This window comes from Misgurnus anguillicaudatus, chromosome 12 (assembly GCF_027580225.2).
Source record: "Misgurnus anguillicaudatus chromosome 12, ASM2758022v2, whole genome shotgun sequence".
NCBI lineage: Eukaryota > Metazoa > Chordata > Actinopteri > Cypriniformes > Cobitidae > Misgurnus > Misgurnus anguillicaudatus.
Genome location: NC_073348.2, coordinates 36,486,492 through 36,500,181, shown reverse-complemented (window position 1 = coordinate 36,500,181; position 13,690 = coordinate 36,486,492). Strand labels below are relative to the sequence as shown.

The following is a 13,690-nucleotide window of genomic DNA, read 5'->3' as shown; positions in this document are numbered from 1 at the left end:
CTTCATTCAAGCATCATAACAATAGCACAAACACAGATTTTGATTATTTTGGTACATTAATATTAACATTTATTTAATTTAAATGACAGTAGTAATCAATATTATACCTTATAAATATGCAGAAGTGTCCAAAAGTGATAATAACAGATATAATTGTAGTCAATGTATTGTAAGCTTTTTATTTATCTATGCATCCTTTTTATATTTAAATACATATGTTCTCATATTTGCTGTGGTTTGCCTTTTTGATTAATTATTTTGTCCATTAGTTCCTTGTTCACTTTTGTACCATACACCTTATATTTTGATGGTTTAATCTAACCTGAAAGGGCATTAAAATCACTTTGTATATCTCCTCTGGACACTGCTGTATGTTAATTTTTATTTCCAAACTATTGAACAGGTTACACAGCCATTGTACCAGGTTATTTTACCTGTATATTCATCTGTATGGTTTCAGCGCCAGCATCTGGTCACAGTTGGTTTTGCAGTCAGACAGGTATGTATTTATTTTCCTTTTATCAGACACTTAGAGAAAAACATCATTATAAAACAATACAACTTCAATTGTAGTAATAAAAACGGGAGTAGCATAGGTGGTTGTTTATTCCCATTTTCATTTACAATAAATAATAAATATCAAAATAAATAACAAAATTAATTTTACAATTACCTCGTTTCGTTCTGTTTTTAAAAGTCTTGGAGAAATCGTTAATAAATTCGTTAAATTGTAAATAGTTTTATATGAATAATTATAAAAGTTATTATGCTGATTTGCAAAAAATATATAAAATTAAAATCACTATTAATAAAGACCAACTTTAGCTGATCAGGCACCGCCGTGAAAACACGTGGAAAATGAGGCGGAACTTACGCTCCTTAGCCAATGGCAAAACAGCCGAGCCCACCGGAAGCGGATGTCCCGGAAGGAGTGCCTCGCGCTGCCGATTCTCTAAACTTGTTGAATAACAACAACAGCTGCTTTTACGATGGCTAAATATAAAAAAATGATGTTTTCGGACATAAAAGGTTAGCATTTAAACGTCGTCGGCGGGGAATAGGTGAGTGTAGACACCGGATTTTATACACTTAACGACGTTTGTCGCTTTAATTACGGCTTTAAATGAAATGGTTGATTAGCACATTAGCCTTCTTTCATTTAACTTGTTACATTTAAAAGGCAAATAATGTCTCCTGCAAACTTAATATTCTCAATTTTGACTCGTTTATGATATTTATTTCTTTATTTTAAAAGCTAGGTTGAAGTACTTCATTTATTGTGTAATATTTGGGATATTTAGCTGTGTAGCTGGTGCTCAATGGGGCAACTGTATGTTCTTTCGCGTGCCAATTCATCTATTCATTAAGCGAGTAATAGTTGATGTTCACTCACAGTTGATGGGATCTGGATGTGTTTTTGTATCTTTCTCTTTCTAGATGTATCAGAGATGGCCTGGGATCATGTGCACTGCAGTTGCTTCAGAAGCTTAAACATTGTTTCATCAGAAGTGCCAGGACTGATTGGAAATTGAGACACTAAAAACGCAGATATTTAATTCCCTACCATGTCTTGTTTACACTCAGTAACATTATAAAGGGTTAACTCAATGGCTCTTTCACATTATTCCAGGCATAAATGCTTGTTTTTCATGTTCCCATGAAGGCACTGTTTCAGCGTAGGCTTCTGAAACTGAGGCTCTATAGAGTCCAGTTTATATTTAGGTAGTCTTGTTACACTCTTTGAATTCGTACGCACCTGCAGCATCACAGTCAAGATGGAGTCCTACCTCTTCCCATTCGACGGCTTGATCTGTATGCTCCTGGGCATCTCCTTTACCCTTTGGTTTACCCTTCTGTTGGTCTTCATCATCGTTCCGGCCATCCTAGGGGTTTCCTTCGGGATCCGAAGACTCTATATGAAGTCACTACTGAAGCTTTTTGAGGTGAGTTTAGATTTGCTGTAAGTCAAGAATATGTTTTTAGATGGTTTATTTGTTACCTCTCAGTCACTATAAATAGTCGAACTTGAATGTCGGGTTTAAACTGCTTTAAGTCCACGTATAAGTAAGGTAATTCACGGAAGCTTTTGGCTCTTGACAGCTTTGTTTTTTTGCTACTTGCTTTAGATTTACTGAAGCAACCTAAATAAACTTTAGATCTCAGACCTCACTGTCATGAAAGGGACCTGTGTTTGATGATTTCATACGGTTCCCGTCATCTCTCATCCATCTGGACCATTGGAGTCATTCTTATCCCGACCCTCTGCACACTCCCAGGGAAACTCCAGATGGCTATTTTCCAGTGACTAACTCTCCCAGAATATACAGTCATGTGACCCAGAAGAGTAGAATTTGATCCAATCTGACAGCAGCTCGACTGTTCACTCCTCCTGACCGCAGCATCTCTATCCCTCTGAGTCAGAGCATCATCAGTGCCTTCGGGAGAGTCGTCATTTACTTTCGCAGAGCACACGGCCGGCTTTACACGCTGCGCTCGGCTGCTCTTTTTGCTTGAGCAAATCCACTTTAATGATTCCCAAAGGGAAATTCATAGAAAAGACTAGCTTAGTGAAATGTTTAGTGCACAGATACATTTACCTTTAATCATTTATTATCCAAAGTGCCTTAAAGGTCCACTGTGTAGATTTTAAACAGCATCTAGCTGTGAGATTGTGAATTGCAACCAATGGTTTAGTTTACAGTATACCCCTCCATTTCAAAATGCATAGAGAAGCTACGATAGCCATCACAAGACAAACACATCATTATCTGAGATGACCTAGTGACAAAACATGCTCGATAGATCAGTTTGTCCGCATATTAGGCATACTGTAGAAACATGGCGGCGCAAAATGGCGGCTTATATGTAAGTGGACCTGCGGTGTATGTAGATAAAAATGGCTCATTCTAAGGTAATAAAAACAATACAGTTCACAATGGCGGCTTATATGTAAGTGGACCTGCGGTGTATGTAGATAAAAATGGCTCATTCTAAGGTAATAAAAACAATACAGTTCATTTTGAAGGTCTTTATACACCACTGATAATGTAGTATTATATAACATTACGCAGATGCACAATACTGCAGTGAGTCTGTGTTTTATGAATAATTTTAGCTGTTAGTCTTCTATTTTGGAGAGTTTTATCAAATCAGTTCTTTTGACTTGTTTAACCCCTGGTACATTTGCTCTCCGATAAGATTTGTAGTGAAAGTAATTTTGTTCATCACTTTTATCAAACATGTCATTATAGATAAAAATCGACAATTTTAATTTCACTTCAAAATGTTTTAAAAAACACCTACTATTTAATGTTTCTACAAATGCGTTGCAAAACGGGTTAACAAAAATAATGAAAAGAAATGCTTTAAAACAAGACATATCCAAAAGGGCATCAGTAATGAGCTTGTTGAACTATGTGTGAATATAATTTCGTTTTCGGAGACTCTGGCTGTGCACCAGTTCCATGTGAGCATGCACGGATCAACGGCAGTGTTCTCCGTACTGATGTTTTGTGTCTCGGTGGAATTTGCTCCCAATGGCTGTTCTCGCTTTGCCTTTTCCACAGGGGACATTAGATGTCCTCTCGGGGACTTGGATCAGCCTGACATTGACAGGATATGTCATGTAATGCGATTTCAAACAAATTATAGCCACGAGATAACTTTGTTTAAATAGATACTTTGAATATTTCCCAGTTTTACATGGCTCAGATTAACAGATGGCTTACATGTCAACATTTTAAGTGGATCAAACCTTTTATAAAAGTTTCAAAAACACATGTTGTTGTCTTAGGACAACTTTTTTGATGCACTTCAAATGTTGACTAGGGTAGTTGTCACTGTTAAGCTAGGTTCACACCAAGCTGGTGGTTGGCCGTCAGGCAGGTTTTAAAGGGTTGTCTGACGTAGTTTTTCAGTACGCTTCGCACCATCGGCTAAAGTAAATCATGTCAACCACTGCACAAAAAGAAAAACTGAAGTGACGAAGCACTTAGGTGTTGGGTAGTCAGGTTAATTTCAGCTGATTATTTACATTTGTGCATTTATCCAAAATGATTTATGCTGCATACACACCAAACGCAAAGCATCTTGTTCCTCGCTCTAGATAACTCGTGGGATTTAACTTCATGTCATGCAAATTCTTTGTTTAAGTTAAACCTTTTTCAACTTGCACAAACACGCTTGAGGAGAATATCACGTGTTTTCATTAGGCCTGCATGGCAACTGGTCGCGGCCGATCGTTTGCAGAGTGAAAGTTTTTGTTTGCATCGTGTATGTGTGTGTGTTGTTGTGTATAATAATTATGTATAAATATAAATGCACACACATGCATGTATATGTTTAAGAAATATTTACATGTGTATATGAAGAGTTTCGTTGCAAAACGAGATAAATCCATTTTTTAACATTTTTGTCAAAACATGTTTATTATTATCTTATCATGTTATTGTTTTGTTTTATGGTGCTACTTAGCTTTATTTTTTAAGTTATGAAGGTTTAAATCAAAACAAACCAACTGCAGTTGAATTGAAATTAATTGGAATCCACAACCAAAAAATGAGATTTCTGAACAATTAACAAAACAGTGGTTATCTCGTTTTGCAACGAAACTCTTCATATATTTATATATAATTATAATACATAATATATACACACATTTGTTTCTTAAAATATTTTATAAAAATCTACATGTATGTATTTATATATACATAATTATTATACAAAACACACACACACACACACACACATATATATATATATAAAATATTTTAAGAAACAAATGTGTGTATATATTATGTATTATAATTACATATAAATATATACACATGTAAATATTTCTTAAATATATATATGCATGTGTGTGCATTTATATATACATAATTATTATACACAACAACACACACATACATGATGTAAACAAACTTTTATTCTGCAAACAATTAGTTGTGATTAGTTGTTATGCAGCCCTAGTTTTTAATTGCGTCGCCCCAATTTCCATCATTCGCATTGCCCCACGTCAGCGTCTGTTCGTGTCTTTGCATTGACCTTGTATGTAATCTACTCGCGCAAGTCGTTTAATTCACCCCTTTACAGTTCATTACAAGCCATACTCATGAAATGTATGTGTGTTTCCTGGGTTCGAACCCATGACCTTTTGCACTGCTAACGCAATGCACTACCACTGATCTACACACCAACAGGAAACTATTTCTTTAGGCTATTTACATTATAGTATTTATGCTTAGGAATACACTGTTGTGCTATGATTTTACAATGCTCAAATATTGTGCTATCACTCTGGCATCACCTATAGAGTTACAGTATCTCAATAAATTCCTCTTCTGCTTTCAGTGGGCGACCTTAAGGATGGAGAGAGGAGCAAAAGAGAAGAATCAGCATCTCTACAAACCCAACAGCAACGGTTAGTCACTTTAAAAGATCAATCACATGAGTTACCAGCCCCATTACTTCCCAAGCATCAAAAAATTGAGTTTTTCTCTTTCTTTATCCCGCTCAGGCATCATCGCTAAAGAGCCGGTGTCCCTCGAGCAGGAGATTCAAGAAATCAGGCGCGGTGGTGGAGGCCCAGAGCCCGAGTTTGACATGTCTGACATCTTCTATTTCTGCCGGAAAGGCGTGGAGAGCATCGTGGACGATGAGGTGACCAAGCGCTTCTCTGCAGAGGAGCTGGAGTCCTGGAACCTGCTGACCCGCAGCAACTACAACTTACAACACATCAGCACCAGACTCACGGTGCTTTGGGGGGTTGGGGTGCTCATCCGTTACGGGTTTCTGCTGCCACTCAGGTAAGACGATGTGTGTGGCTGTATAAACACTTTCAGGTTAGGGTCCTAATGATTTTGCACTTGCTAGGTAGGGTGCTTAAGGATAATTGGACACTTTTTAAAACCATTGCCATGTACCATACATTGCAAACTATAGACTTGGATATTATTTAAAAAATACTGTCAAAGAAGCACATGCATTACTTTATGTTGCTTTGCTTGTAATATACATTCATTTGCATAAGCTGTTTAATCTTCTACACAGATATAATACAGTTCAGTTCTTAAGTTGAGCAGTGTCATGATTAGATTTTGTTCAGCTTTTAACCCTTGGCTCCTTACAGGGTCACGCTTGCTTTCACTGGTGTCGGCCTACTTGTGGTTCTGACGTCAATTGTTGGCTTGTTACCAAATGGAAGGTATGTCTCTTGATACTCTCTTTAAAATTCATGCACAATTGTTTAAAACAAATCTTATAGCATAATTTGAGAGACCCAAAAGACTTTGGTTGGGCTTTTTTTAGTAAGTAATCACATTAAAAGGCAACAGTTGTGCAAGTATGTGCAGTGTTTATAGTGAAGTCATTTGTGTGCTCTTATGGAAGGTTGAAGAGTTATCTGAGTGATAAGGTTAATTTGATGTGTTACCGCATATGTGTGCGAGCCCTCACTGCCATCATCACCTACCACGACAGGTATTATTTACACACAAACACCTGCGGTAAACCTTCCTGCGTAACCCATCATTATTCTCTAAATGATGCCATTCTACACTAAACTTTTTTACTTTCTAGAGAGAATAAACCGAAAAATGGAGGAATCTGCGTGGCAAATCACACGTCTCCTATCGACGTTATCATTCTGGCCAGTGATGGATGCTATGCTATGGTAGTGTGATGTTTTATTGTGATTTTGTATTGATGTTTATGGGGAAATATGTATTAGATATTTTTCTCACTATGTGAATCAGGTGGGTCAGGTTCACGGTGGTCTCATGGGTGTCATTCAGAGGGCGATGGTAAAAGCCTGTCCGCATATTTGGTTCGAGAGGTCTGAAGTCAAAGACCGACATCTAGTAGCTAAACGGTAGGTATCTACATCACATGCATTTTGCTGGTTGCTTTAATAAGCATTTCTGGTGTTTTATTGCTGGTAGCGACTGGGTGATTATCACGAAATCCAGACTTGGGTGTCCACCATCAGATTTTTTAAAAAGCCCTTGAAGGCAGTTTTTTTTGCACACATAAGATTAAGATCTGAACTTACTACAACCATTATTTTTAGAGGATTTAAAAATATTTCCTATAGAAATGTTTACATTTTTCATGTACATTTGCATCATTACCGCAACATGATATTACATTAAACATATGTATTTACAAACTCATGTTTCGGTAATGAGAACTAAAAAGTTGTCTAGGTACTAAAAAAAATTAAGAACTGCTAACCTAGTAGCCATCTTGTGTGTCACAGTCAATTATGTCCCTTCCATCTATTTTTTTTTTTTTAATGTTAGTTCCTTGAAGGCTTAAACAATGATTGAAAAAATGTTGCGGAGGATGAGAAAATTGGTCTTGGACACATTTATATTCCTTATTATTGTCTCTACATTTACCAATGATCACCAAATACCACATGTTTCTTTACTGTAAATGTTTATAGTATAATATGCACTGAAGCTTTTTATTTTTTAGATTTTTTAATTATAAATATTGTCATGTCAAAGAACCCAATTCCAGTCATGGACACGTTGCGGTAATGACAAATTTTCCCTTAAATGTGGAAAAAACACCAAAATTGGTTTGTATGATGTCATTTGAAATCATGTGCAAAATAACTGTAAGCTTCTTATTTTGATACTCTTACTTTGCATTTACATTTTTTATCAAAATGTTTCATGACACCTCTTAAGTCTAATTTCGCGAGAATCACTTGACTGTGATATGTTTGCATTTTGACCTCGTATCTTTTTTTTTAGATTAAGTGACCACGTCGCCGACAAAAGCAAGCTCCCTATCCTCATATTCCCAGAGGGTCAGTGTTAAAAGCAGAGGTTTTGCCGAATTCATGGTTGAGTTATGATGCATACAGAAAAAAATAAGATTTTTGTTGTTTCCTAAGGAACCTGCATTAACAACACGTCCGTCATGATGTTCAAGAAGGGAAGCTTTGAGGTCGGCTGTACGGTTTACCCTGTGGCCATAAAGGTAAAAAACGTCTAACAATTTATTTTCCATCTTCAAATATAGTCAGTTTTGGATGTATTTGTTGTGATTGGCTAATCTGATCATCTGATTTTGATGTTTCGGCAGTATGACCCAAGGTTTGGTGATGCGTTCTGGAACAGCAGTAAGTTTGGGATGGTGAACTATCTTCTTCACATGATGAGCAGCTGGGGCATTGTGTGCAGCGTCTGGTACCTTCCACCAATGAGCCGCATGGTTAGTTGTTAAAAGTTTTATTTTTATTAAACTTAAAGTTGTCCCTAAATTAGTTTCTACATTTTTGTCCCCAAAAGTGACATCCTGGTCACGGTTAAATTGGCCTGAGGGAGTGTTGTGGGAAACAGCTAATGATTTGTGCTATTCCATTTGGTGGCATTGGTTAATAAAATTATATAATAATAATAATAAATACATAAAAATAATATTCATATGAATCTAAGATTGAAATCCTAATGTCTTATTTTCATTCAGGAAGGGGAGGACGCAGTGCAGTTTGCCAACAGGGTAAAAGCTGCTATTGCTAGAAAGGGAGGCCTGGCAGACTTGTTATGGTGAGGTCCTGTAAAAACACACAGCAGTGATAGAGCTTAAAGGATTAGTCCATTTTCTTTACAAAATCCAGATAATCTACTCACCTCCATGTCATCCAAAATGTCGATGTCTTTCTTTGTTTAGTCAGAAAGAAATTGTTTTTTGAGGAAAACATTCCAGGATTTTTCTCATTTTAATGGACCCCAACACTTAACAGATTTAATGCAGTTTAAAATTGCAGTTTCAAAGGACTCTAAATGATCTCAAACGAGGCGTAAGGGTCTTATCTAGTGAAACGACTGTCATTTTTGGCAACAAAAAAAAAGTGCACCTCTAAACCACAACCCCTCGTCCTCCTCCGGTCCTGTGACGCACCAGCGCGATCTCACGCAATACATCATCACGTCAAGAGGTCACGGATGACGTATCGAAACTACGTCCCAGTGTTTAAGTGTGGACAAAGAGGACAATCGTTTCGTATAAGACCCTTATGCCTCGTTTGGGATCGTTTAGATTCCTTTGAAACTGCAATTTTAAAAAACGGTTAAGTGTTGGGGTCCATTAAAGTACATTAAAATGAAAAAAAACTCCTGGAATGTTTTCCTCAAACGTAATTTCTTCTCGACTGAACAAGAGTAAATTATCTGGATTTTTTTTTTAGGAAAATGGACTAATCCTTTAACTCTTCAAGAACACCTATTTATTTATTTATTTATTTATTTATTTATTCATTCATTCATTTATTCGTTTATTTTTATTTTTAGTTGAAATGCCATTTGGTTTAGATATTTTGTGTGTTTTGTTTCAGGGATGGTGGTCTAAAACGAGGGAAAGTCAAAGAAGTTTATAAAGAGGAGCAACAGAAACTTTACAGTAAGGTTTTGGTGGGCAATGGTGAAGATGGCAGCAGCTCCTGAAGGATCTCAGCTGCACACTTGACTTTAAACGCTGCACAGCGCTCGCAACGAGAAACGAAACCTCTGCAGTCCGGCCCTACACTGGCTTCCTAAATCAATCTGTATAACAGAACTAAAGAAGCATGAGCCGGTGGGACGAAGTGTGTTGCCAGATCCTCGGCTCACCGCTGCGCCTCAGGAGCTTTTTGCGTTATTGCACGATCATCTCAGTGGCTTTAAATCCAGGATCGATTTCAGTTTGGAGTGACAGTTACACATGACGTACTTTTTGGTTTTCGCTTTCTTCACAGTCTGTTACCGTTTTGAATATTTGTGCTCTTTTACTGTAATGCATGATGCCCCTGAGGAGAAGGATTGGAGGGGTTTGAAGTGATTTATTTAAGCTTATAAAAAATTGGAAGTAAAAGAGGACACTATGTGCGTAGAGCTTTAGTATTGTTAGTCTGAAGAATCATGTGTTAAGTGTTTAGCTGCTCAGCGTTCATCTTCTCATGGCAGCCTCTCATGTGTGCTGTTTTTTTTTAATAAACCGTCATTGTTCTTTTTAAGTTGTTTCTTAAATCCCTTTATGTGAATGCTGAATATTAGGGTGTATGATATTTTCAATATTTAACTTATGGTCAAGTTTTTTTGTTAATAATCTCTGTTATTCTGGAGTTTAATGGTCACAATGTTGTGGATCATAAAAAGGAGCCTCAAAACAAAAAATGGGATGTGTGTTGTAGATTTAACCATTAGGCTGTTGTTTTTATCCAGAGCGACTTACAGTGCATTCAGGCTGTATATGTTTGGTTGAGAAACCAGTTAATCATTCATGCACTTAACTGACTAGTCCTTTAGTCATAAGTTAAAGGGATGGATACTTTGTCTTTATTTATCTACGATCGTGTTTTTTGAACCATGCCTTATTTTGTACTTCAGAACCCTAAATGCAGATTTTTTTTTAAATGGTTAGTTTTCGGTTTACTATGGAGGTGGATGGTGCCTGAGGCAGTCACCAACCACTCCCATAGTAACCAGAAAATCCTTTAAACTTCAAAAGGACCCAAAGGTGTTATATAAATAACTCCACTCAACATGTGTTTTAAGTTTCCAGAAGACACTTTAAACATCATAAACAATAGTTCAGATATAGGGAATGTTTACTGAAATCAGGGTTCCCACAGGTCCTTGATATCCTTAAAAGTTTGTGAATCTGGGTGAAAGGGCTTTGAATTTATGAAGTTTTTGAAAATCTACATACATAGACACAGGTCATTGAAAGTGCTTGAATCTTTTTTATGCAAGAAGTTTTCTGGAAAAAAATCCTCCTTATTCCTTTTGTAGTGAAGGATATCATCATAAAAATTCTAGACTTTTTAAGCACACGTGCTAAACTGTTCGCTTTAAATGCTTATATCGTCTGTGTGCGAATGTTGATTCATACCAAAATGCTTTTTTGCATAGTTGTGTTTGACACATGAAAACGTCTCAGGTTACATATGTAACTGTTGTTCACTGAGAAGGGAGAAGGGAACGAGACGCTGCGTCTCCCTTGCCATACTTCCTGCATCCCTGTAATGCCGTCTTTGGTAATATTTCAGATAGCGATATACTTCCTGACTCTCGCGTCATCCGGTCTTTGTCGTTAAGCCTCACCATTGGTTTAATTTTACATACACATTCAGACGCACTTCCCCTGGAGGCGTCCCCAAAGTGGCATCGCAGTGACGCAGCGCGAGTTCCCTTGAAAGGGAACTTTAACAATGTATCTTAAAGGTATCAAGATTGCTCTGACTTGAATTGTGTCCCCACATTTAGTCCTTGAATTTTAGTGTATTGGACCTGGAAAGTCCTTGAAAGGTCCTTGAATTTGAAGTTAACTAAGGTGTGGGAACCCTGAAATAAAGAAGACTTTAATAAATAATGGATTATATTTTAGTTTGTTTCCCACCAAACCCTTTTGTATGCCTTCAGGAAATATAAAAATATACAACAAGTTATTTTTGAATTCTTTTGGGTCCTTTTAAAACTTTAAGAGGCATCACTAGCCACGCCCATCCTAACCAGAAAACTAGAACAACAACACATAAAAAAAATCTGCATTATGGTTCTGAAGAACAAAGAAAGAAGGAGCAAACAACAGTGAGTGAATGATATCCCTGTAATGTTGGCCCCACAGGCTTGCTGAAATGAAACCAGGAGTCTTAAAGTTATATGTTCATAGACTATGAGAATAAACCTGGTTTCATTTCCAAAGCTAACATACAAACAATGTCAGGTCATTCCAAGAGGACGGACCAGACCCATGCGGTGATGCCTTCAAAGAACATCACACACATGTTTCCCATTGTTCTTACTTCAGTATTTGTATCTGATTTTAAGGGTCTCACAGGAAAGAAACTAGAGTCCAATCCACAGAAGTACAGAAAGGTTACTAAATTCTCAAGCTTTAAAGAGATCATACTTCCAAAAGTGCAGGGTTCCCATGGGTCCTTGAAAAGTTTGTGAATCTGGGGGGAAAATTTCAAGCCCCTGGGAAGTTTTTGAAAATATACATAGGCCTATATAGATACAGGGCATTGAAAGTGCTTGAATCTATTTTATGCAAGACGTTTTCCGGAAAAAAATCCATATTATTCTTTGTGGTGTAGGATAATATCATAAAATTCTAGACTTTTTAAGCACACGTGTTCACTTTAAATGCTTAAATATTCTGTATGCAAATGGTGATTCATACCAAAATGCTTTTTTGCATAGTTGTGTTTGACACATGAAAACGTCTCGGGTTACGTATGTAACTTTTGTACTCTGAGAAGGGAACGAGACGCTGCGTCTACCATGCCATACTTCCTGCATCCCTGTAACGTCGTATTTGGCAATAATTCAGATATCGATATACATCCTGGCTCCTGCATCACCCTGTTTTTGTTGTTAAGCCTCACTATTGGTTAAATTTGATATACACATTCAGACACACTTACCCCTGGAGGTGTCCCAAAAGTGTCACCACAGTGACGCAGTGCAAGTTCCCTTGAAAGGGAACTGTAACAATGTATCTTAAAAGGTAACACGATGTAAGGTTGCTCTCACTTGAAATGTGTCCCCACATTTAGTCCTTGAATTTGAGGGTATTAGACCTGGAAAGTCCTTGAAAGGTCCATGAATTTGAGGGTTATTCATGTTTATTTCAGAGCCATGAGCCAATTTTAACTCGAAGACAATAAAAGTGATGCATACTTCTATTCAAAATAATATCAAAATGCCTCTGTAGCTACAATAAGTTTGCATTGACTCCCTACAACCAAATAATTTCATGCACAAGAAAATTGTTAATGTTTAAGCTTTTTAAGTATTTGCTGCCCTCTTGTGGTCCAGTTAAAGATTCATTAAATGACTGCCTTACCACAAAGGGAAATAAATGAACATGCATTGTTTACTCACCCTCATGTTGTTTAGGTTATCAAAATAAGGTAAAGATTTTGATAAATAATGGTAACCACAAAGATGATGGCACCCAATGACTTCCAGTATAGGAAAAAATGGATGTGAAAATAATGGGTAAGGTTTAAATTGCTCTGCTAGATAAGCTAAATCTTATGCGTCACAATATGCAGATTTCAGCATAAATCAATTCCAGTATGTGCATTAAAACACTCTCAAGTTCACCATAAGGGGGCAGTACTTTCCTATTATTTAGGCTACTAATGCATTAGAAATTGACTACCTTTATAATTGTTAATATTTTGAAATTAGGCAGCCTTGGTGATGCATGCAGCCAACTAATTGCATATAGCCACAGTATTGATGCTTTTTAACTTTTCCATTTATGTTCCCCTCTTTCTGTTGTGGCATCAGTTCACCTTAGGCTAACCTACATTCATGACATAAAGGGACACATTGAAAGAGAGTTTATAAAGGGATGTGCCCTGTTGACTTCCACTCCCATGCTGAAGTATGAAAGCCTTGATCGACGAGTTTCAGGGACAATACAAGCACACCATGGTGACAATGCATGCATGAAGACACATGGCTGTTGTTGACACCACATCTAATATTAGAAGTTTAAAGATGTATTACTAATTTATGACGTTACGCCCAGAGGAAGCATTTGGGTACTATATACAGTGCCTTGTGATTGTGAAAGGGCAAAAACAAGATCATTTTTTGCTTAGAATTAAATGTGTGGTAATTAAACTAATTATCTGGGTGGAGAAATTGTTTTAGTAGCTTGCCTTAATTTTACCAGTCTG

The 13,690-nt window shown here is 36.9% G+C and overlaps 1 protein-coding gene across 1 annotated transcript; it reads left to right on the top strand.

The window, feature by feature from the left end:
- Positions 1-889: 889 nt before the first annotated feature.
- Positions 890-10,006, top strand: gpat4 (glycerol-3-phosphate acyltransferase 4). The gene is made up of 13 exons (XM_055207772.2): positions 890-1,061; positions 1,438-1,943; positions 5,353-5,422; positions 5,519-5,807; positions 6,131-6,205; positions 6,391-6,480; positions 6,580-6,673; positions 6,756-6,871; positions 7,764-7,819; positions 7,907-7,992; positions 8,098-8,226; positions 8,482-8,561; positions 9,350-10,006. The coding sequence occupies exons 2-13, from the start codon at positions 1,776-1,778 to the stop codon at positions 9,456-9,458; spliced, it is 1,362 nt and encodes a 453-aa protein (XP_055063747.1). The 5' UTR covers positions 890-1,061; positions 1,438-1,775; the 3' UTR covers positions 9,459-10,006.
- The last annotated feature ends 3,684 nt before the right edge of the window (positions 10,007-13,690 follow it).

Coding starts and splice junctions, on each gene's coding strand:
- gpat4 (XM_055207772.2), top strand. CDS start 1,776: ATGGAGTCCTACCTCTTCCCATTCGACGGCTTGATCTGTATGCTCCTG. Junction 6,206..6,390: donor GGCTTGTTACCAAATGGAAG/GTATGTCTCTTG, acceptor CTCTTATGGAAG/GTTGAAGAGTTATCTGAGTG. Junction 6,481..6,579: donor ATCATCACCTACCACGACAG/GTATTATTTACA, acceptor TTTACTTTCTAG/AGAGAATAAACCGAAAAATG.